The sequence below is a fragment of the Lissotriton helveticus genome, chromosome 3_1, assembly GCF_964261635.1.
Source record: "Lissotriton helveticus chromosome 3_1, aLisHel1.1, whole genome shotgun sequence".
NCBI classification, from domain to species: domain Eukaryota; kingdom Metazoa; phylum Chordata; class Amphibia; order Caudata; family Salamandridae; genus Lissotriton; species Lissotriton helveticus.
This window is the reverse complement of record NC_136061.1, coordinates 261882185-261908057: the sequence shown is the minus strand read 5'-3', so window position 1 is coordinate 261908057 and position 25873 is coordinate 261882185. Positions and strand designations below refer to the sequence as shown.

Genomic DNA, 25873 nt, shown 5'->3' with positions numbered 1-25873 from the left:
TCAGAGGGACAGAAGCTGCTTTAAAACAATGTTGCCATGCAGGTGGTGCAAGTCCATGCATATCTGTCTACTGCCCCCCTCAAGACTCTAGGCCTGTACTCACATACATTCCAGGGGGTTGAAAGTTCCCTTCTGCCTCATATAGATATATCAATGGGGTAAGGGCTGCTTTCAACCTCCTGAAAACTGGCATTTTGTGATGCAAATGAGTAGGACATCAGTCACATCACAAAATGAAGCAAAGGTCATAAGCGAGTCGAAACATACATTGACAGGAGTGCAACCTTTACTTCATACAATAGACCCTTAGTGTGAAGCAGACACCGTAAGTAAACATTTTCTGCAGATGAATCTGAATCAAGTAATGAGGCGGTGAAGTCTTGAAGTCAGTGGAAAAGTGAACATCTGACAGTTGGTAAGCGAAAGCAAACATTCAGTACAGGTGATTTTCAGAGCAAAAGGAGGGCTGTGCAATCAAAGGGACTTTATTAATGGCATCTAGAAACATCATGCTTCTCTTGGCTGTGGGAACCAAGATCGTGCAATTTAATCATGTAACACATCTTGGTTTCCTCCTAAAAGTGTTTCTGTGAAAGTTTAGGAACAGCTGCCATGCCTTGTTCTCCATGCAAAATGGCATCAAATCCAGAAAAAGAGTGAGGCTACATTTACTTCCTTTAGTGCAATGGTGTCCAGGTAGGTCCCGGAGGGCAAAATCCATGCCAGATTTGCAGGACTGCCAAGGACTAGGTAAATTCGGTCTGTTTTGAATCACTGTATGTACATATGTAGAAATACAGGCTATCCATAATCATCATTCAGACCATTATCTATCACAAAGAGCCTCAATATCAAGTGGCTCTCCCTTTGGATTATCAGGCTCCCACCCCTTACAGGGGTTTAAAATGGGAGTGACAAAATGGAACATCATCACTGGTCGTCGGGAAGGGTCAACATGATGCAAGTTCAGCATTAATTGAATAAAGGAATGTCTCCTGAAGCTCCTCCTATTGGTTAACTCCTTGGGCTGACCTCCACATCCTTCAATCTGCTGTACTTTTCTCGTGTCCTTCTAATCAGGTGCCTCCTCGTCTTCAAGGACAGATTACAGCAGCAGGGGTTCCTACAGGTTGAGGTAGGAGAGGCAGGGACAATGTCAGCATTACCTCTGTGCTGTTGAAGCAAAGCGTGTCCAGAGGTTCGGACACCTGTCTGGCTAAGACGGGAGCCGTAGCAGGAATCCAGCACCAACCTTACGATATGCTCCATACAAAATCCACAACACTGGTTGACTAGAGTAGCAAGCACACATAAAGCCTCATACTAAAAAAAGAAAACCAAAGAGTTTCAGTCCATACTTTGTAATTCATCAGGGCTGAGGTCTGTCGGAGGATAAATGGATTTTGCCCAGACTCTCCCAGACAGCTGCAAGGGTAAACTACATGGGGAAATCGGAGGCAACCCTCCATCTTGTGCTACACTCGCCTTGTCTTCAAGGTGGGAACATGAACAGTGCATGTGTTAGACACTTGCTATTTGCTACAGCAGACCAAATATACGCACATGGTAGTGGCTGTCTCCAGTTACGGGGAAAAGAACAGATTAGGGTATGTAGATCCTCCTTCGTGTGTACCAGTAAAAGGTCAGTGTCTCGCCCTATAATTTTAATTGCCACCAATTGTCAGCCTGCCAAAAGCCTGCTGATGGCCCACATCTGATATGGTTGGGGCCCTGGCCTTAACACCCTTATCTTACTGGAGAACCAAAAGATAAGCACCATTTAGCTAGAGAGAGAACTGTCAGAGCCTTTGCCTGTGGTCAGTGTGTTTACTTTTTAAGAACCATGGCAGCTAAAGATTTAAATAATGGGCACCAAGCGAAATGAAGCAAGTCTGGTGAGTCGTCTCAAAAAGCTAACAAGCCAAGGCAAAACCAAAAGGTCTCACCTTTCAATGGCTAAACTTTTGGTTTGCCAATGCTTTTTTGCCAAAGTCTTTCAGCATTGACAAAAAGAAAAGAAATGCTGGTTTGGAGATGCAGAACAGCATCGGCAAAAAAAAGCTGCTGCAGCATGACGTTTGCAGGCGTATGCACAAATATGGGCCAAATAGAGCTGCATTAAAAAAAACTTTGAATGCACTGTCCTCACTGGTGCAGGAAAGTAGAGCTTGTAGGAGTGTGAAAACTGAACTGAATTCCAGAAAAAAAGGTTCAGTCATTGATGCCCTGCAAGGTAAAGCTAATAAAAATCTCACTGAGCAAGTTAATCATTCTAGTGAAATCAATTTTCACATTAATGGATTTGCAGAAGATTGGAGATGGACAATCCAACTGATTTTAGACAAAAAAACTGTCAAACATCTAACGTGTGTCATGAATGAAAACTATATAAACTTAGAACACCTGTATCTAAACCTAAAGAAGGACAAGGATTACGCTCTGTAATAAATATTTTCCACATTTCCTTTTATAGAATATTAATTAAGGGAGCACGAGTCAAAAATGTGACTTGGAAAGAAAGAGGATACAAATAATCTTTTGCTGTGATTTAAGTAAAGGTGGGTTGGGCAAAATGAAATTGGCGTATATTATATTACATGGGTCATGTTGCTATATTCAAAAAGACTATTAATGGTCAAACTCCTAGCTTTACTTATCACATAGCAGCTGAAAGGGACTTTTACTGTCAGCTATCAGGAACCAATGAAGCATCATGATTCATTTATTGTAACCACTTATGTTGTTTTAAACAGGTTATGTTGCTGTGTTGGCGTTTCCACCTTTATATAGCTTTACCTATTTAGAACATATTTTCCTTTTTCTGTTTTATTGTGGAGTACTGGTAACATTGGGGTAAGTGAGGAAGTCATAAAACACCCTATGCATTAGGAACTATTGATAGAGCAAGATTTCGCATCGCGACTTGCTCGATTCATGAACCTCGAAACCGTTGTAACCTCGTAACGAATTGTACGATTTACTAATATCTTTTATTTTCGATATATATGTATGATAGAGAAGCTTGCTTATGTGTTTTACTAATACGATTAATCCGTGTTTTTAAAATGGCCGCTGCTTGACTTTCCTCTTCTGCGCATGCGTCAGTCACACTCACGTGACTTCGTGTAGAGATAGTTTTGGAGGGAAAGGGTGCGCATGCGTAATAAGCAATAAGATGGCTATAACGTGGTGAAGCTTTGTGCTGCTGCTCTTGTGAAATTGTTTGTTGCACTTACCAATAATGCATAGTATATTTTTATAATGATAAACCTGAAATGTGAAATCATGACATGTAATACATTCATTCATTTCTATGTTTTAATTTGTTTTCGCTTACTTTTCATGTATCACGGGAAATGGGGGTCCGAATGGGTCGTGAGCCATTTTGAAGGTCCTTTCTGCGCATGCTCCAGATGCAAGGCCAGAGACAAACTTGGACCGTGGAACTCAGCCAGCTGGCAGCCACAGTCGAGATGCTCCTGGGAGAATTACCTCTGACCCAGGAAGATGGAGCCAATGTCCCTATATTGTTACAAATGTATAAGTTTCATTGTATTCTGTGCGACTTCTCGTGGGAACCCCAATCTTGCTAGGCGGCACCTTAGGATGCAAATTAGGCCTTAGAATAGTCTGTTCCGATTGGTGTGTTAACCAAAGCCTACCTTAGGACCAATCCAAATTGAGGATTCTGACATTTTGCAACATTTGGGGGGTGGTACCCTGTCCTAAACAGTATAACTAGCCTAGGTTTAACTAGAGAAATCGTCCAACTTGTCTGAATAGCTGACCTGTCACTGACCCAACGCACTCAATAGGTGACTTGATACAGAGGTGCTGCGGAGCTCTCTGTCCGAAATTTGACCATAGACTCTGAAGGTTTTACTGAACCTTAAGTGCTGGCGGAGCACTTTGCTGGGGAATTCGCTGACCCAATCGGGGTCCTGACTGATAGCTGCAGAGAGGGTGGAGCGCAGGCGTTGCTTCCGAACTGCGGGTGCTGGTCGTATCCTGGTGGTCCTGTCCTGATCCGAATCTGGGTTTCCTGTCCTGTCCTGGGGTGTCCATTCTGCACCTGCTGTCCCACTGAGGGTTATCCTTCCTTGAGGGTTTTCCTGTCGTTAACTGACCCGTGGCCAGGGTTGGTTTTCACACCAGTCTAGGTAAATATTGCTCTGAGTTCTTAAACTGCACCTTTCTATTTTTCTGTCTTTGCTTTAATAAAGACATACCTTTGCACGTGAATAATTTTCCATGCTTTCTCCTGCAACTATTGCATTTCATAAAATCGTTTGCATTTGATTTCATAGCGTGTTCCTATGTTACCCTACCTTTTAGAAATCATTTTCTGTATTGCAGTTTGCAACTTCCTGATATGGTCTTGGTTTTTCTCTCGAAAACTGACTAAGTAACTCAGATTTATAGCGTGTTCACCTTGCCCCTTATCTTAGTTTTCCTCTCACTTAGTGGGTTCCCTGTCGCACTAGCATTCTTTTGACAAAGCTGTAGGACTGCCCTTTATTTGAATTTAAGATAAAGCTTTCAAAATTTCCAGTTGTCCGTGGTCATTTCATAAAATAAAGCATAAAAGTTGGGTTTGTATTTTGCTGCCTTTCCTTTACAGCTACCTCCCTGACCCATCGTGGTCATAGGTACCCATAACGGTGGATGGTAAGTTGGGTACACTGGAAATAAATCGCAAGGGAACTCACAATTATTGGTAGTAGATTGTGTGGTCACCTGATCAATGTATATGATAAAGTAAAGTATATGGGCCCGAAGCCAGAAGTGGCGACGTTATTGGTCGGGTGACCCGCGATCTCTAGCAGTAATTTTCTGGTAGCAGAGTTATGGTTAGGGACTAGTTAAAGGATAGGTAGGACTAGTTAGTCTAGCTAAGTCGGATGCTGCTAACAAGAGTAGGCAATTCGGGTGATCTGATCACTCACTTGAAGTGTTTGCTTTGAAAAGTTATGAAATGTTTTAAATTGTTTTTTTCTATTATTGTACTGATATATGTATTAACACAGTTGTAAGTTAAGCGTTATTTGTTGTGTCGGAAGTCCCCGGGGAATTGAATAGCGAGTGGTGAATAGAATCCATTCGCGTTGAGGTCACCTGTTTTAAGGAAAGTTGGTGCAGGTTAGGCAGAACTGGAAGCACTAACTGGGGTTTTTTCTGAATATATGATTGAATAAATGTTAGTAACGAGGTTCATTGGCAAAATTCCCGTTGTGGCGTAACCTAGTCAGGGTCACATCGGAAGAGTAGCGGGTTCATCGGAGCTTGCGTGAAAGCAAAGGGGTTCGCTGGGGAAACCTTAGTCTCAGATATATCCCGGAGAAGTGGATGAGTCTAGGGGAGTAACAGGTTCTCCAATGCTAGTGTGAAGGGTAGGCAGAAGAGATCTACCCGTAGTGAGTGAAAAGTAAATGGAAGTAGTTTACTTGCAGCGAAACAAATTCTTTCCGGTCTAGACACTTGAGCACGGTGGCGAATGTGTATTCGTTGTAAAATAACCAAGCACTAAGCACTTTAGAAAGAAAGAAAGTTTCCGTTACCTTGTGAAGGAGGGAGTCAGTCGCGAAGCTGCTCTGACGTCACTCCGTGCCGCGCTGGGATTGGTAGACGCAGCGGGCTGGTAGCGGAGCTGGAATTGTAAAGGAGGGGCGAGCGCCGGAGCGTGGGAACTGTCTCACGAAAGGGCCGCGCACCCATTGGTCGAGATTATTTGAACTCGTGCATTTCATTGGTCGCACGAAAATAATAGACGCACTTGGATTGGAAGTGGTTTGTAAACAAGTCACTCGTAAAAAAAAAAAATCGTATGTGGCATTCGTATAGACCGCATACCAGACCTGATCCACGTTATATGGGATTTGAGAACGATCAGTGGAAAGGAGTTAAAAACGACATTATGTATGGAACTAAGAGAAAAGTATCTCTTGTAAATAAGGTGAAGAATTATTTTAAAAAGGACAAGCCGATTAAAACTAGAGAAGGTGTTGTCATACCGCAACCCAACACTCCCGCATCTTTCATGATGTTCGATAAAGGGTACAACACATATGTATGGTTGGAGAATTGGGTGAAATACACGAAAGATGACGGAGTATTGGCGTTTCCATTAGATGGAACATTTAACAGCAGAATTCTATTTAATTTGAGAACCCGAATGAATGATTTACATCCCAGACCTAGATTAACGCAGTATGAAGCGCTAGAGGAATGGGAAATCGAGGCTTTCGAAAGGGATAAGCCACGGATGGACAAAGGGTTAACTAAATTTTATCCAAAGTTGAAGCAGGAAGCACGAGCTAAAAAGATGAAACAGTGGAGGCAGAATATGATAGTGGAGGGATTGTTTCCCATGATGCCAGCAGATGATCCTTCTGGGGGACATAAACGGTTGGAAAAATCTAAACATTGGGTACCCATCGGAGAGTCGGATGATGAATTATTAGATGACCTATGTACAAGAAGTCCGCCTCCTTATAATGAGGGACATCGACCTTCCAGTACAGGAGATATTTCCCGAAGACTTCCTCCTCAGGAAGAAGTTAGGTCCGCAAGTGTAGGAGGGGGTTACCACATTCCTCCCTATACCGAGAGTCTAGGACCAGTGGATACCAGAAACATTTACCCCAGGATGTTAGCTAGTGGGGAGACAGGATATTCCCGGGAAGGAGATTTTTGTTCTCGACCTCCCTATGGAGGCGAGATGAGACCCTCAAGTTCAGGAATGCCGTTATTACAGTCACAGTATGAGGAAGAAAGAAGATCCCTAGGTACAGGAAGTTTATTCCCAAAACCAAATTACGGTGAAGGACCTAGTGAGACTCATCCCACTGCCCCAAGTTATGCTCCCACACTAACCCCGCAGGTGTTACATGACAAATCCATAGAGAGATTACTGGAAGAAAAGGAGCGGGAGGTTCTAGCAAAACAGAGAGCTGAGATCGTTCAGAAAATGACCCAGTTAAATACCAGTCCTGAGGCATTGACAATCCCCGTAACAATCGGACCAGTAGTTTCATTGTACGGGGATCGGCATGAAAGTCCAAAACCTCCAGTTATTACTCCCGTAATAGCACAACCCAGACCAGAACCCTTAATTGTAGATGAACAGACGAGTGAGTGTGAATCTGAAGTCTCACTGCTGGATCTGCCCATTAGAAATACAGGGAAAAGAATGCAGAAAAGACATAATCCTTTCAACGCGAGGGAGATTCAAATGGAATCGACTTCGGGTACTAGAAGTGTCACTTTGGTCACACCTGAGGAAATCGAAAGATGGAGTCAAGAATTAGAGAAACAAACTTTGCAAACGAAACCTTTAGACCTCTACAAACTGAGAGTAGAAATAGAAGAATTAATGGCAGGAAACGTGGGGTTAGACAGATTAAATACCTACTCTGAAGAAGAGCTGTTGTTTATGTGCAAAAGTCTTACTCGCAATGTCCGAGTACATCATGAAAAATTGACCGATACTGCTGCTAGTATGGGAATAGACATTTCAAAATCGAAACCCTTGCAGAAACCATACCGAGCAGAATTTTCAGACAAAGATTTGGAAAACCTGAATGTGTCAGGGAAAAAGGCACAGGTCAAAGAACTATTGACAGTGTTGCAGAAATGGGGAGACGTGGAAAAATGGAAAGCCAGATGGGCTAGGAAGAAAGATGAGGCCAGGTCTAGGCAGGTAACTCCCGAATTCGCTCTAAGAGAAGCTGAAAAGCCAGAACAGTTATGCCCTATGCGTGAAGTACCAGGGGGAAAATATGTACATGTCCCATGGTCTCGTCAGGATATTGTGTCCTTCACAAATTGACTTCCCAAAATTACGAGAAAAACCGGTCGACTGGTACCGGCAGGTAGAGAGATTTGTAAAAGTGCAGAAATGCCTATGGAAAGACCTGGATGGGTTCTTCGACATAGTGGTCCCTGTATATCTGTGGACTGAGTGTAAAATAGCCATCGCCTGGCCTAGTGAGGAATACCCGAGAGATGACAAGACAGGGGAACCATCAAAGGAAGTGATGAGGAAGTATGAACAGGTAATTCAACATTTGAAAATAAAAGTACCTGCAAAGGAAACTGATTGGACCAAGATAGATAGGACAACGCAGGAAAGGGACGAGACAGTACACTCGTTTTATGACAGGCTGTTGCAGGTGTTAAAGACATACAGTGGTATAGATAACATTGAGATGAAGGACATGACCCACTTCATTTACAGGTTTGTAAACGGTTTAAGACCCGAAATTTGTCAGTGGATAAAGGATAATAAAATCTGTTGGCATACCAAAAAGATAGATGAGGTCCTACGGTACGCCAAGTACTGTGAGGACGAAATGGCAGAAAAGAAAAAGGCCCTGAAGGAGAAGGTGATGTGGGCTCAAGTGAAGCTCGCAGGACAGCAAGAAAAGCAACTGAGTAAATTGAATAAAGTTACTCAGAACCAAGGTCCTGGGGGAGGGAATGGAGGAAAGCCCCGACCTAAAATGAGTAGGGAGGAAGCCAAAAAGAAATTTCCCTGTCATCAGTGCGGAGAAATTGGACATTGGCGAGACGAGTGTCCGTATTTACAAAATGATAATGCCCAAACACCTGATTTAATTCCACAGACGCAGAATGAAAAGCAAAGAAAGACCCAGCAGCAGGTATAAACGATTCAAGTGCCTCGAGCGCCAAAGCCTATATTTAAAGGGAAGTCACCACAGGGTGATGATGTAGAAGTCTGGGGAGGCAATGAGGATAGAAATACAGCAACTTCGCAGTATTTGTTAAACGACACCTTTTTCTGTGATGACCAATACTGACGGGGCCTGAGAGGGGAGGACGAGGAGTGCGTACTTGGCGCCTCTTTGCCGGTAGACCAGTCAGGGCCATACATTGAAGGAAAGGTTGATGGAAATGATGTCACCTTTCTATTGGACACTGGTGCTACCCGTTCTACTGTGAGAACAGTGGACGTTCCAAACCTACCCCTCTCAGGAGAAGCAATCCAAGTAGTAGGAGTATCTAATCAATTAATTAGTACACCTGTTACCGAACCCATGGAGATCTCAATTGGAAACTTTAAACAAATGCACAGATTTGTTGTCTGTGATACCAGTCCGGTAAATTTACTGGGACGTGATTTGCTGTGCAAAATGAATTGTACCATCATTTGCACACCAAAGGGCGTCGAAATTCAAACCCCAGATGAAGACGGTATCTACAAGCTAATGTTAATTAGACCTGACTCAGAAATAAAACGAATGACTATGCAGGACTTACCTGAAGAACTCCAGCAGACAGTGAAGTCAGAAGTGTGGGACTTTACTGGACAGGATGTAGGGTTGATGAAAAACGTGGATCCCATAGAAATAACAATGAAAGAAAATGCAGTTTACCCTAACACTAAGCCTTACAAAATGAGTGCCGAAGTGAGAGCAGGTGTTGCCATTGAAGTACAGAAATTGCTAGAAGCAAACATCATACAGGAAGTAATGAGTAGCCCGTGTAATTCACCCATTATGGGCATCAAAAAGCCTAATGGCAAGTACAGAGTAGTGCAGGACCTGAGAAAGGTAAACAAAATTGTGGTTCCTTGCTGTCCCATTGTCCCAAACCCAGCAGTCATCCTGTATCAGATTCCCTGGGATGCTGAATGGTTCACTGTGATAGACCTATGTCATGCTTTCTTTTCGATCCCATTGCATCCAGATAGCAAATTTCTTTTCTCATTTGCTTTCAACAGTAACGTGTATGTTTGGAACAGGGTCACCCAGGGGTACACAGAAAGCCCCTCTATCTTTAATCAGATCTTGAAAAAATGCCTTGAAACTTTAGTCTTACCTGGAAAATCTGTTTTGGTACAGTACATAGACGACCTATTGGTGGCGTCTAAAAGCCATAGGGATTGCGTGGTTGACACCATTGCCCTACTGAATCACCTGAGTGAAAAGGGACATAAAGTGGCCCCTGAAAAATTACAGTTCTGTTCAAAATCAGTGAAATATCTGGGACACCAGATAGAAAAAGGTATCAGAAAAGTGACCTCAGAGAGAGTCAGAATAATTCAGAATATGCAGTTACCCCGTACTCAGAAAGAAATCAGAATGTTCCTCGGAGTTGTAGGTTATTGCAGGCAATGGATTGTAGAATTTGCAGTTCTTGCAAAACCTTTGATACAAATGACAAAGAAAGGAGCAAAGGACCCAGTTGAATGGAATGACGAGAGCTTAACAGCTTTCACACAATTGCGAAATTGCCTATGTACAGCTCCTGCTCTGGGAATGCCTGACTACTCCAAGGAGTTTGGCTTATTCTGTGACACTCGTGACAATTGTGCATTGTCGGTCCTGACTCAGGAGCATGGGTTGACCAGAAGGCCTGTGGCATATTTTTCTGCCACTTTGGATCCAGTGGCTGCTGGACTACCTGGATGTCTAAAAGCTGTAGCTGCAACTTGCACCAGTTTAGAACAAAGTGAGTCTATCATTATGGGACATCCTGTAACTGTATATGTTCCACATGCAGTTGTGATCCTATTGACTCGTACAAAAACTCAGTATCTCACCCCTAGTCGGCTGACTAAATATGAGAGGATTCTCATAGGTGCTGCAAATATCGTTATTACCCGATGTAACATTTTAAACCCTGCCACTCTACTCCCTGACTCAATGGTAATGGAAGAGAAGGGAGATAATGAGCATGACTGCATTAACCTGACAGAGTTCAGTACCAAACCTCGCCCAGACATTAAAGAAACTCCTTTGCCTGTACATGATGTGGAATGGTTCGTGGATGGTTCCTGCTTAAGACATGAACTAGGAGGACTAAGTGCTGCCTATGCTGTGGTCACGTTAGGCAAAATTGAAGAAGCATCTTATCTATTTGGAGTAAAGTCTGCACAAGTAGCTGAATTGATCGCCCTGATAAGAGCTTGCAAATTGGGAAAAGACAAAAAGGTAACAGTGTATACTGATAGTCAGTACTGTTACGGGGTTGTGCATGACTTTGGCCAATTATGGCTACAAAGAGAATTCCTGACTTCTTCAGGTACCCCCATTCGGAATGGAAAAGTTGTCCAAGACCTTTTAGAGGCAATCCAATTACCAAAAGAATTGGCAGTGGTCAAATGTGTTGCTCATAAGAAGGGCCTTGACCCTGTATCTTTGGGAAATGATTTCGCTGATCGGGTGGCAAAACAATGTGCTAAGGATCGACTGAGAATAAATCCCAATCGGGGTGGGGTTGGAAACAGCTGCCAACTTAGAATGTTTGAAGAAGTGCCTACTTGGGATGAAGTGAGAGAATGGCAGCATGTGACGCCCTGGGAAGAGAAAGAGAAATGGAAAGAACAAGGTTGTAAACCGAGACGTGAGGATGGTGTCATGGTGGGCCCAAATGGTATGCCTGTGTTACCAAGACACCTGCTTGCCCCAATGGCTTGATTGATACATGAGGGATCACACATTGGGAGGGACGCCATGGTTCTGGTATTTCAACAGACTTGGTACAACAAGAAATTCAGGAAGGTAGCAGAGTCCCTTTGCCAGAGGTGCTTGACATGTCAGCAGTTCAACGCTGGCAAAAGAACAGTAGTTGAACTAATGAAAATTGGGAGATCAGGGGGTCCCTTTGTGAGAATACAAATTGATTTCATTACCATGCCTCGTTGTGAGGGAAAAAGATATGTCCTTGTCATTGTCTGCTTATTTTCAAAATGGGTGGAAGCTTACCCTGCCACACAGAATGACGCCATAACAGTAGCTAAGCTCCTACTAAAAGAGTTGATACCTAGATTCGGGGTTCCAGTCTTTATTGACTCAGATAGAGGCGGACATTTTCAGAATGAAATTTTGGCCCAGCTTTGTAAAGCATTTGGAATCACACAAAAGCTGCACTGTGCATATCATCCAGAGGCTTCTGGAGTGGTAGAACAGATAAACGGTACAATAAAAAATAGATTGGCAAAAATATATGATTCTACTGGCTTGAACTGGATAAATGCCTTACCTCTTGTTCTGATGGGACTCAGAAGCATTCCAGATCGAAGAACAGGCCTGAGCCCCCATGAGATATTGATGGGAAGAGTGATGAGACAAGCATGGGTACCAGGATACAAACTGTTAAGCATTTCTGATGATTTGGTACTTGAATACTGCAAGCAACTGGGTGACCAAGTGCGTTCTATCTCTCGCCAGATTGGGGCAGACGCCGTCGCCAACCCGACAACTCCAGTTCACAAATTGGTTCCTGGTGACTGGGTTAAGATAAAGAAGCATACTCGTTCAAGTTGCCTTGCGCCAAGGTGGGGAAAAAAGCGCCAAGTAATCCTGGTAACGACGACAGCAGTGGAGTGTGCAGGCGTTCCCAAGTGGATCCATGCCAGCCATACCAAGAAGGTGATACCAGACGAGGAACCTGGAGCTGAAGGTTGTCCAGCTGAGGGGTCTACAGACGTTGGTCCTGAAGTAGCTGATATCAGACGGCCGAGCACCAGTCCCGTTGAGGGTCCTTTAGGCGTTGGTCCAGAGGCAGCCGATGACGTATGGCCAAGCACCAGTACTGCCGAGGAAGCCCACAGACGTTGGTCCGAAAGTAGCTGATGACGAGCTGCAAAGGATTTGGCCAGAGGATTGGATACCCATAATAGATCTTACTGGAGATCCACTGAGAACAAGAGAGCGAATAAGAGATGATAGAGAGTGGAATAGAGAGGTCGAGCAAGGCACAGGCGAAGACCCTCAGATCATTGAGATTCACATCAAAACTGAGGACGAAGAAGAAGGTCAGACAGGGACAGAACAAGTGATCGATACTCCTCCACAGACTCCTGATGTCGAAAAGGGACAGACTAGACATAGTGTAATAGTTCAAGTAGAAGAAAATCAAGGGATCGAAGTGCTCGAGCAGGATCAGACAGAACTAGGAGAACATGTTCAGGACATAGAAACAGAGACAGTTGAAAGCGAAACACAAAATACACCTGAACAAGGCCAGCTTAGTAACCAGGCAGAAGAAATAGATACAAGACCTGGGACTAGTCAGACAGAAAGGGAGAAGACAGAAATTGAAGTGCCACAAACAAGTGAAAATAAAAGGACATTAGAAGAAAGCCAAATAACAGTGCCAGCTAAAAGACTCAAGAAAAAGAAGCACATTGAGCCAAGGTATATTAAGAGACTAAGATTAAGAATAAAAACAGTCCAAGAGAAACTTGCAGACATAAGAAAAAGTCCCCGAATTGCAGAAATACCTGACGATAACTCCAAGAGAAAGAGTGAAAGAATAAAAAGACAAAACGAAAAATACAAGGATCCAGAGTGGACCTACTTAATCTTGGAAAACTTTGAGGATCTTGATATTACTGACGAAAGCGACGGAGAACGGATTACTGATTACTCTGCAGAGGAAGAGGAAGAACCTCCGTGAAATTGCTCAGCAATAAAAATACCTGGTAAGAGCTGCAAAGAGGGGTTAAAATTTCCTTCTGAGCCAAAATGTCTGATACAAACGTGAGTGGTAGACCTAGCCACAGTTGTTGCAAAACATGCTGCAAAGTGTGTATATGTAGTATAGTTATAGTAATATTAATTTGGATAGGATTAACAGTTTTCATTCCCTTTATGGTTAGCAAAAATACTAATATTGACCCTACTCAGATTACCGACACTGAAGAACTGACAACACGAAGTGTAGAAAGACGTGAGAAAGCACCCAGACAGACAAAACGAGACTTAGAAGCATCAGATGAGGAAGGACTACATTACCACGGAGTTAGAAACAAGACACATTTAAATGTTTTCGCAAATTTGTTAGTGCATTACGTAGAAACTATGGAAATAGAAGATTGTTATGTCTGCATGAAGCTACCTACTTCTGTGGCTGAAGGCGTGACATATCATCACCTACCTCTGACCTATGGAATCTCCTGTAGTATTTTAGCAAGCTTATTTTACAAAAGAGGACCGTTACAGTACTATTATTCTAATAATGACGTGATCTTTTCTGAACTTCCCATTCGTGGAAATCTGAATCCTGTACATACCAAAAGTGACATAATACGATATATGGGAGACTATTTTCTGACTATAGGCAATATAGACATAGCTGAAGCACACAGAGATAACTTGACCTGTACATTGCATGAACAAGAAAATATATTTTTAAACATGGCAGAGAAAAGAAGGGAGAGTTTCCAAAGGAAGGCAAATGACAAAAAGCAGAAAACAGCTAAATGGGCTGAGAACATGGAAAGCACCTCAAATGGCGGGGCAGGGCCTGCTTTGTTGCTGGATTTCGAGAAGAAAGGGAAACTCTGTCTTCATCGCGAGAAGACTAGTTATTATAATAACATATTCATTGGTTCCAGTCAATGTGAACATAATTACAAGGTAATTGGAGGTTGGGGATTCAAAAATGGGTCAGAGCCTGTGTTTCCTGGAATTTATTATATATGTGGAGACAAGGCTTATTTCAAATTGCCGGATCACTGGTATGGAAGCTGCTATTTTGGCATTGTTTTCCCGAGAATATACCATGTGAATGAAATTGCTGGAAGCAGTGAAAATACTAATGGCTTAGTGCGTAGTAAAAGAGAAAGCGTAGGTGAAATAATGGGTAGTATTTTTAGTGCACTGATACCTGGAGTGGGAGTGGTTCTGAACACTCACAGAATTTGCAAATTATCCACTATAGTGGATGTGTTGTCTACTGACACAGCTCATGGATTTCTGCTGGTCAATACTGAAATGGTTGCGATCAGATCAATGGTTTTGCAGAACAGACTTGCTCTTGACACCTTATTAGCAAAAGAGGGCGGAGTCTGCCGGATGTTGAAGGCGCAACATTGTTGCACTTACATTTCGGACAAAAGCGTACAGCTCAAAAGATATGTGAAAAACATTACTAATTTGGAAAAGGAACTCAAACCACTCGAGGTTGACAGTGCCTGGAAGAGACTGGTTGATGGTCTCTCCAATGTAGGTCATTGGTTTGCTAGTTTAGGTAAAAGCTTATTGTTAAAGGTACTGATGCCAATTGGAGTGATAGGTCTTATCCTATTTCTCATATTCGTCTGTTGCAAATGTCGCAAACACCGAAAGAAATACCAAGTGAATGCGAGAGGAGTGAAACGGAGTGCGGATGAACTTGAATTGGAAGAAATGAATAATCAGATTTATAAAAAGGTGAAAAATTCTCACCCTACTTTAAATGAGAAAGAAAAATTGAATCGCCTGTTGGAAGAGATAGAGATGTACAAGGTGTGAAAGAAAGTTGGCATCTGGTTCCATTTTTTTGTGATGATAGTAAATATCATCAAAGAGGGGATTGATAGAGCAAGATTTCGCATCGCGACTTGCTCGATTCATGAACCTCGAAACCGTTGTAACCTCGTAACGAATTGTACGATTTACTAATATCTTTTATTTTCGATATATATGTATGATAGAGAAGCTTGCTTATGTGTTTTACTAATACGATTAATCCGTGTTTTTAAAATGGCCGCTGCTTGACTTTCCTCTTCTGCGCATGCGTCAGTCACACTCACGTGACTTCGTGTAGAGATAGTTTTGGAGGGAAAGGGTGCGCATGCGTAATAAGCAATAAGATGGCTATAACGTGGTGAAGCTTTGTGCTGCTGCTCTTGTGAAATTGTTTGTTGCACTTACCAATAATGCATAGTATATTTTTATAATGATAAACCTGAAATGTGAAATCATGACATGTAATACATTCATTCATTTCTATGTTTTAATTTGTTTTCGCTTACTTTTCATGTATCACGGGAAATGGGGGTCCGAATGGGTCGTGAGCCATTTTGAAGGTCCTTTCTGCGCATGCTCCAGATGCAAGGCCAGAGACAAACTTGGACCGTGGAACTCAGCCAGCTGGCAGCCACAGTCGAGATGCTCCTGGGAGAATTACCTCTGACCCAGGAAGATGGAGCCAATGTCCCTATATTGTTACAAATGTATAAGTTTCATTGTATTCTGTGCGACTTCTCGTGGGAACCCCAATCTTGCTAGGCGGCACCTTAGGATGCAAATTAGGCCTTAGAATAGTCTGTTCCGATTGGTGTGTTAACCAAAGCCTACCTTAGGACCAATCCAAATTGAGGATTCTGACATTTTGCAACATTTGGGGGGTGGTACCCTGTCCTAAACAGTATAACTAGCCTAGGTTTAACTAGAGAAATCGTCCGACTTGTCTGAATAGCTGACCTGTCACTGACCCAACGCACTCAATAGGTGACTTGATACAGAGGTGCTGCGGAGCTCTCTGTCCGAAATTTGACCATAGACTCTGAAGGTTTTACTGAACCTTAAGTGCTGGCGGAGCACTTTGCTGGGGAATTCGCTGACCCAATCGGGGTCCTGACTGATAGCTGCAGAGAGGGTGGAGCGCAGGCGTTGCTTCCGAACTGCGGGTGCTGGTCGTATCCTGGTGGTCCTGTCCTGATCCGAATCTGAGTTTCCTGTCCTGTCCTGGGGTGTCCATTCTGCACCTGCTGTCCCACTGAGGGTTATCCTTCCTTGAGGGTTTTCCTGTCCTTAACTGACCCGTGGCCAGGGTTGGTTTTCACACCAGTCTAGGTAAATATTGCTCTGAGTTCTTAAACTGCACCTTTCTATTTTTCTGTCTTTGCTTTAATAAAGACATACCTTTGCACGTGAATAATTTTCCATGCTTTCTCCTGCAACTATTGCATTTCATAAAATCGTTTGCATTTGATTTCATAGCGTGTTCCTATGTTACCCTACCTTTTAGAAATCATTTTCTGTATTGCAGTTTGCAACTTCCTGATATGGTCTTGGTTTTTCTCTCGAAAACTGACTAAGTAACTCAGATTTATAGCGTGCTCACCTTGCCCCTTATCTTAGTTTTCCTCTCACTTAGTGGGTTCCCTGTCGCACTAGCATTCTTTTGACAAAGCTGTATGACTGCCCTTTATTTGAATTTAAGATAAAGCTTTCAAAATTTCCAGTTGTCCGTGGTCATTTCATAAAATAAAGCATAAAAGTTGGGTTTGTATTTTGCTGCCTTTCCTTTACAGCTAGCTCCCTGACCCATCGTGGTCATAGGTACCCATAACGGTGGATGGTAAGTTGGGTACACTGGAAATAAATCGAAAGGGAACTCACAATTATTGGTAGTAGATTGTGTGGTCACCTGATCAATGTATATGATAAAGTAAAGTATATGGGCCCGAAGCCAGAAGTGGCGACGTTATTGGTCGGGTGACCCGCGATCTCTAGCACAATGATTTCTTTGTTTTTTTCAAAGTCCTTGGGGCTTTGAGGAAAACAAACAAGAAGGCCGAGTTGCCCAAAAGAAGCATGGTATATGCACCCAGCTGAGCCTACAGTCCAAGTGCAACCTCCATACCAGAGGATACACCATTGGGTAGTTGAGGGATCGCCAGTGGTGGCTTCTCCGCTAAGGCGGAGGTGCGTTGCCCCACTGCTTTTTAGCAGTGCAAAAAAGAAAAAAGAAAATGATAATAACTCATATTATCATTTTATTATGTGCTGCAGCTTTGCAGGGTGGGACTCCTCTCACAACAGGAACAGGGGGAGTGGTTTGCTCACTTCAAGTGGGCATGACTTTCGCCAGCCCTCTGGGGCCGTCCAAACAGTCATACGCACTTTGAATGTTCTCCACGCAGGCAGCATTACAGCCTGCATGAAGAACATGTACAGGCCCAGATTCCCTGGCTGAGCACTGAACTACGGCACTCAGACCAATCACAACGCTACATCGTTGTCATTGGTTATGGAGACCCTGGGTGTGTTTCCTGTTGAAGCTGCAGCAGAGGGACGACAGAGGAGAGAAACGGCGAGGAAGCAGCGAGAAGGTACGTTTTTCTTTCGTTTTTTTAGCATCTGCTTCCCTCCCCCTTATGCCCCCTCACCCCCAAACCGTGTCGGTCGCCACTGGGGATCTCTAAATATGACAGGCTGCCCTCCAAAGTCTAGATCGGCTTCATAGCTCTTGGGTGATGTATCACTGTGTGAGTCAAACATTCACTCCACTGGTTTATTTGTGAATTTGTGATACTAAATAGGATAGTAAATTGGTGAATGTATGATTTACACAAGATGATTAAACTGTATACAAAAAAAGAAGGTTTAACCCCTTGCTTGCGCGCGTCGGCCAACGGCCGTTGCGAGCACTACCTCGGTAGTGACACGCACGTCCGTTGGCCGACGCGGCCCCGCCCACTCTTCAGAACTCCAGCACCACAGCAGAATTTGCGCCGCGGTAAAGGAGCTAACGGCTGAAATCAATAGTCATGACCAACAGTTATTTGAATTGTGCCAATATACCTCAATTTCAGCAAAACATTGCCCTGCAAAAAGATGGCCGCCATCCTCCACCACATACTGGATGAGCTTCCCCGCGGAGGGGGAGCGCAGGATGGAGGGATCATTCTCCTTCTCAAACACACAGGTCTTGTTCCCAATTGTAATGCGGTACCTGAAAACAATATAGACTGTCAAAGAAGGAAATAAGACGTCGCTCAAAGCTTAGTGTTAGTGGCATCACTGTTTATCAGTCAAGTACATCCTCTTTTACGGGGAACACACCTGAGTAGACAGGGCTTACTCCTGCCTGGAGGGTGGCGAGGGTTACAATTCCTAGTTAAGGTAGAAACTACATAACTCACAATAACTAGAATGTCCAAGTACTGTTGTTCTTTTAGCAACATATATACAACGTATTATTATTAACATACTATGGTTGCTTTAACACGGTTTTTGTTAATTGCAATAATTCTACATAGTCTAGAGAGTTACTTTATAATTCTTCTTAGCCTAGAAGGCTTGATAGGAAAATCCAGGTTTTATGAAACACTTTGGCTCTTTAGTGCAAACAGAAAAAACATTATTTATCTGTCTGATACATAGCATTAGCTGTAGCAAAATAGTTTATAAATATACAGATACAATTCAAACATGATGGTGCAGTTACAGCATAACGTGCGTACGAATATTTGAGTAGGTGAAATGAGCTTAAGAAAATAGATCATTATTTGGGGAATAAAGTAAGTTAAAATCATCATGTGTGAAATAAGGAGCAAGGTCTGGATTTGGCTGTGACGCTAAAAGCAGTTGAATTTTTCACACAAAAATAATGTCGAAGAGTGGTGAGAAGAAATGTAGTTTAGAGTCTGTTTAACCATTTTTTATTGCATAACTCACAAGAAGCCCTTCTAAACGTTAAGGAATATGATGCCTCACACCACGGCGAAAAAAGAGAACAAACAGGGGGCGGAGAGGTCATGATTTGTACCAGGAGCCTGAACAGCATCTCTATTGAGAACAGTGAGGACGCTCCATCACAGTTTCTTCTTAGCATCCCTGGCAGACTTCAAAGCTGCATCCTAAGATGCTCCGGTCACTCGTTTCCATTCCTTTATACCAACTTTCCTACTACCCTTAGGTGAGAGAGCTGGATCATTCCAGGGCTTCTCTTCTCTCTCAAGAAGGCTAGGACTTGTTCCCACTCAAGATTCATCAGATTTCACTTTGGAGGTTATTGGAATTACATGTCTGTCATCTCTGAGCCTTCTGTATTTATCTTGAGTCACATTGTTGAAGGATTTCAACATTTTCCGGATTGTGATTTTAGTCATTCAGAACTCAGATGCCGGTACACTCCAGGCCTGAGGACTGGATGACAACTTTTCTGTCTGAAGGGCGGCATAAGTCGGATCTACTTGTGGGCATAGAAAGCTGAACATGTGTTGGTTGTTTTACTTGGGTCTGTCAGGTGAGTAACACGATTGGTTGGAAGGTACAGCCAGACACGGTGCAAAGGTTGCAACCTTCTCTTTAGACCATTTTCTGTTTTTATGTGTAAATGTGATCTTCATAGAGCGTCTCACAGAAATACATCCTTTTATTTCTGTGCAGGAAGACTAGCTTGGAACAAGTTGATTCACATGATAGCTTGAGGTCAGCTTAGTCAATCAGTTCAGTTCTTTCTATAATAAGTCCATGTATTTACTTTGCTCGAACCTTCAAAACCACATTCTCAAAGGATGGTTGTTAGCTTCCCTCCAGCATACAAATGGCCATCAAGGTTTGCATGGGGTGAACCCCTTGGGCACTTCTTTTGGTTATTAGAATGTGTTGCCTTTACAGTGGCATAGTCTAGGTTTGTAGTTGCTCCATCTGGATTACTGGGTATCCTTATAGAGGCATTCCTTCCCCACCTCTCCAACATAACATGCATGATAATAAATAAACACACAACACATTTCTTGTTTGGGTAAAGTTGCTGCAGGTTTATTACATACACCGTTATGTAATATGGTGGGTTATCTTACGGGCGATCCAAGGGCAGGCAACCAGCTGGGCCGCCTGATGAGCCAAGCAGCACTGGGGCGAACCCCATCTGTGCTGCCCCTTCTGATGATCCTCCTCCCGGATCACGTGACACCTGGTCCCTTATTACTCACGACCCTTTCAGGGCAGAGCATAGCAAGGCAAGCCCCCGGTTGTTCAGGACCACAACCGCCCAAAGGACTAATGGGGTGCCAACACGGTTTCCAGGAACCTCCCATGAGCGCTCTGATATCCTTCGGGATCATTGTTTGCGCTATATAAAACTTTAAAAATAAATAAAATAAAGCCTGAGTTTGGGTCGTCGCTTGAGGTTTATAAAGTGAATTGGCATTTTGTAAATCGGATTGACTAGCACCCTGCTCCATTTCAGAAGCTAGTTTATCCATTTCTGCATTACGCTTAGCATTCAACCTCCTCTTGCTCATATTCCTATTTACAATGGATCAAACTAAATTTAAGTGTGGGGGAGCACAGAGTTGCAGTGAGGATTCAACTACTTGTGGGCCCATGAGGATGGTCTTTCCTAGCCCCATAGCTGCAACTGCTTCAGATAATATCAGGTTGTCAGTGTAGCATACTTCACAGCCTGGGTACTCGTACACGTCTTTATTCCTATGGGTGTAACTGCGAACTGAACATTCTAAACATGAACTTTAATGATCACACCCGAACACTTACGTCACAGTTCTACAGAGTCCATCAGAAAACAAAAGGGTCCTGTCATCGCTAACTCACAAGACCCTACACCCCCCCTTGTTAAATAATAAATACATAAATTACACACACACACACATATATATACACATTACAACTCCTCTGTAAGTCGTCGGGGAGCTCCGACCAAACACCCAGATTGTGTCCTCTGAGGCTGTGAAGAGAGAAGAGAAGTGTCCATGACTAGCACTGGTGATGTAGGGTCAGATGGTGTCAGGGGGCTCTCTACCATCTCAATCAATCTAGTCTCATATCTGACATCAGGAACTGGCGAATGATGAGGCAGACGCCTGAACTGCAAAGAATCTCACGTAGTGGAATTTCCAGAACGGTGAGCAGTCACCACGTGTCCTTTACTAGTCGCAACTTTGAAGTGTTCAGCATCAAAGGGAGCATCAGGTGTCTGTTTTCTCATTGGTCACACCAATACTTGATCTTCTAGTTGCATACTTTGCATAGGCCCAAGCTTGAGGGGGGGATGGCGGTCCCCGATTTTGAGTTGTACTACCTAGCGGCCCAGCTCCAGATCTTGACGCAGAACGTCGCGAGAGAGTTCAGGGGCCCCAACCAGGGACGAGGGAAGGGGATTCAGCGGCACATCCTGTCCTACATTGTACTGCAGCAAAAGCTGAGATTGGGCGATCTCACGATTGAAGAGAAAACCCTCAGGTCGTGCTGGCTTAGGAGCCTGAAGAGAGCGGGTTCTGCTCGCCCATATGCACCAGAGATCCCCCTGGGAATGCTGACGGCACTGCCTCATGGAGGTGATTGGTCTCCGTTGGCGGAATGGGAGGACCTGGGATTGCAGATGGTGGGAGATCTTTATGCGGACGGGGTGCTAGTACCCTATCGGGTGTTGCAGGACCAATTTGGGCTTGCGGATGGGAGCTACCTCTTGCATGCCGCTGTGACTACGGCGATACAAAAACACTGGCAGGGGGGACTAGGCGAACCAGAAACGACTATGGCCTGCCAGTACGTTGTGATGGCTGCGGGTACGGTAAAGGCGGTGACCTGTCTTCATTCGAGAATGCTGAACGAGGGTCTGGCGCCGTTGTCCGAGCTGAAGGAGAAATGAGAGGACAGTATAGGTAGGCCCATACGGACCCGGAGTGGGGCCACATTTGGAAGAGAGCGTGGAAGGGCTGTAGGAACGCTCGCTTCCAACAGGTCCATTTCTTCATATTACATAGAGCATACCTGACGCCAGGGAAAATCAGACGGTACTTTCAGGTACAGGATGCAGCGTGTCCGAGATGCTTGGTACCTGCAGTTGAGTTAGACCATATGCTGTGGGGTTGCCCGCGGTTGGGGTCGTACTGGGCAGAGGTGGGGGAGCTTTTGAATGCTGTCACGGACAGGGAGGTGGACTTTGACATGGCCGCATGTATATTGCTGTGGTTCCCACACACGGCGAAGACCAAAAACACGAGCAAGTTTATCGACTTAGGACTTATCCTGGCGCAGAGGGAGATTACCTGGCACTGGAAGTCCAGGGAGGGCCCGTCTGTCCGGAGATGGTCGAATGAGCTGCGTAAATGGTCCCAATGCGAGAGTGTGCTCAGAATGCGGCAGGCTACGCGGACCGGTAATGAGAAGAGCTTAGAGCTTGCGAGAGCATGGGAGATGATTGTGCAGGCCCTGAACGACTACTTGACCAGGGAGGAAGAGGAGGGGAGCCTGGACGGGGAGGTTCCATGAGGCTAGGGAGACCACAGCTTGACCCCGATGGGCGTATTGACGCAGTTTCTGGGACACATAGATACCACCCACATCTATGGCGGCAGGGGGGGGGGGGTCGGGGGGGATAGATACTGGGACACTGCTGACACACTGAAGGGGGCTTCCAAGTCAGGGGATCCCACCAGTTCACCTGCAGTCGGTGGTAGGGAGACACGTAGGGGTCGATGAGGAGGGAATGGTATTAGACGCGATCGGGCGACTGATCTAGTGGAGGACTAAGGTGGACATGCTGGGGTGGATACTGGGGGCCTGGACATGGCATACAGGAAAATGTGGGAAGCATCAGCGTTGGGGGGGAGTTTGTTAGGTGATAAAAAAGCAGATACATGATCGTGCTGTTGGCCGGATGTCCTTTTGGCCGCTATGTGGACCGGACGGAAAGAGATGATTGGTGCGCCGCCCGGCCTCCGGGATGTGGGCTAAATGGCTGTGTACTATTTTGTCACGTTATGGTGCCTCGAGTTGTAGGAGGTTGTCTGGTCGTTTGACCTTGAAGTTTGTCTATAATTCTGCAATAAAAACAAATAAAAAAAAAAAAAAAAAACAATACTTGATCTTCTTCATTGAAATTAGTGTTCTTGGCACATCAACACTTATTGGCATATACTTTCATCTTTTGCTCATGGCACAAGTCTGTCTGATGAAGTTCACCATCTGTGGTAGAACTTCTGTTTGTCTATTGTAGTAATTTGGTCGTCATGGCTCTCATGAACACCAAGGTAGCAGGACTTTCACCTGTCAATGACTGAAGGGTTGACTGGTAAGCTCAAAGATCAGCATGGAGATCCCCTTTCAGATCAAGATTCTCCAATGTAGCACGCTGGACGGTCTTTATAAGTGTGCTCATAAAACGTTCAACAATGCCATTTGCTTGTGGCCAAAGAGGTGTGCTTTTCTGATACTTCAAACTGAGATTATTTAAGTCTCTGAATTCTGGACTGCTGAAAGGTGGGTCATTGTCAGACTTTAAAATTGAAGAAACGCCCCATGTTGCAAAAATGCCATTTAACTTTGTGATGACTTCGAAGAGCTCTTCTACTATTGGAAAACAGGAGTATTCATCGATAACCTCCATCAGGTGATGTCCGTTTTCAAGAGGACTAAAGAAATCAAAAGCGATTCTCTCCCATACATGTTTTGGTGAATCCGACATGTTCAAGGTATGTTGAGTGGTTTTGGGAGATAAGCAATTGCACAAATTACAGACCTTGAACTCTCTCTCTCAAATCTGTCGTCCAGATGAGGAAACCAAACTTGGTCTCGGAGAGCTTGTTTAACGGCAACAATTCCACATTGTCCTTCATAGACCACTTCAATTACTTGTTTTTGGAGACAATTCTCAAACCTTGTGAGACAACACCTTCTTGAGTAACGGACAATTCATCTTTCACGTTTTTAAACCTCTGCTATTCGCTGTCATGTGTGAGAGGTCGAGTGTGCTGTTTCCAGGATTGAAATGCTATAAAATATTTTAGTATTAACATGTCTCTATCTTTGCTCGTCGCAGTAATGATTTGTTCTAGTGAAATAGAAGCAGGTGGAGGGAGTACCATGACACTGTTGTAGCATCCTCCCCAGCCTAGGTACTCATTAATGAATAGGCCACACACGGAGCTTGGTATTACGTCTGTATTCCTCTGCGTGCAACTGCGAACTTAACATTCTAAACATTAACTCTATTCATCACACCCGAACACTTATATCACAGTTCTACAGAGACCATCAGAAACCAGAAGGGTCTGTCACCGATAACTCACAAGACATTACAGTCAGGGTATCTGCTCTCGTAACAGGCCCGTTTTAGTGGAAGGGAGAGTCTAACATTAATCAGATGTATGGGAAGCTATGAGGCCCAAACTTTGGGGTAGGGCTACTGATGGCACATATCGTATCTCTCTCCAGTATGTGTCAGGTACACTCTGCCAGACACTGCCAGAACAGGAAATTCAGCAAGAATGAGGAAAACTCTGTGAGGCAAGAACAGAGCACTGGAATCTATTCACTGTAGAAGTGAAAGCAATCATCCAAGGACCAACTGACCACTCAGCACCGTCCAAGCACAGATGGACATTATAGCCACAGCATTTGCTCAAAAGCATTGACTCATCCCACAAATGTGTTACTTTCAAGGTTGCACTCGGGAAGAAGGTTTGTACTCTGAGAGACTGCTAACTGGTGGGAACAGGTGTGGGGCCATGGTTATCACCACACAATTCAAGAGCAACTATGTGAAGGTGTCACAACGTTTGGAGTCCTTCAAAGAAGATACTACTACGTCTGTCATGCGGCCTGTGCTTGAGACTAGTTGTCGTAGATATGTGGTGGCAGGATATAGCTCACAACTCAGTTCTGGTCAAGTGCAAGGTCTCACTGTGGGTAACAGGCCACCAGCCCAAGATGCTATAGTCCGGTCACACTCGCTAACCTCAAGTCTACGACATTCATGCAGAGGTGAGTTTCGCGATCAGGGTGCAAGACCTCACAGCCCATCAGGTGAGAGACCTATCAGGGCCTGGAAACATTAACCCCGAAGGTCTTAGAACTAATGACTGGAATCATTCAATACATCCTCACGGAGTAATGACTTGGAGGTAGTAATGATCTGGAAATATAGACTCAGAGGCTTAGGGTTACATCAGCATAGAACATTAACTCATGTGTGCCTGTTAGCAAAAACTGCTAGCAGCAATGCCTCCCAGTGGTCCAGAAGTATTGACTCTAAGGGTAGTCACCAATCACACCAAGATCATGGGAATAATGACTTCAAGGACTTTGGTGGGAAGGGCCTCCGGGGCACTGAAACAATGTCTCCACATGGGGGTGAAGAAATCAATGATTCCCAAAGAGTAATGAGTGTCAGGAGTAAGACGGGCAAGCCCTCAGAGACAAGAGGCAGTGAGTGAGACCCGACAAAAAAAGCACAGACACCATAAGAAACAATGTCCAAGAGCTGCAGGTGCACAACGATACACAGAACATAAACTCCACACCACCATGTCCAAAATATCTAGGAGCTGAAGACACTAACAATGGGGTGCACAGGGGCAACGTAACTGGGGGAACCCCCA

General features: G+C 44.1%; 1 protein-coding gene across 6 annotated transcripts in view; it reads right to left on the bottom strand.

Moving 5' to 3' along the window:
- The window catches only part of ACACA (acetyl-CoA carboxylase alpha), a 1199721-nt gene that overhangs the window by 901423 nt on the left and 272425 nt on the right, over positions 1-25873 (bottom strand). For all 6 annotated transcript variants that reach the window (XR_013608606.1, XM_078679777.1, XM_078679779.1 and 3 more), the window contains one exon: positions 18324-18474. Coding sequence is in view for 5 of the 6 variants with exons in the window: in XM_078679777.1 (XP_078535903.1) it covers positions 18324-18474 (151 nt within the window). In the remaining variant the exon portion in view is untranslated. The remainder of the gene's footprint in view (positions 1-18323; positions 18475-25873) is intronic.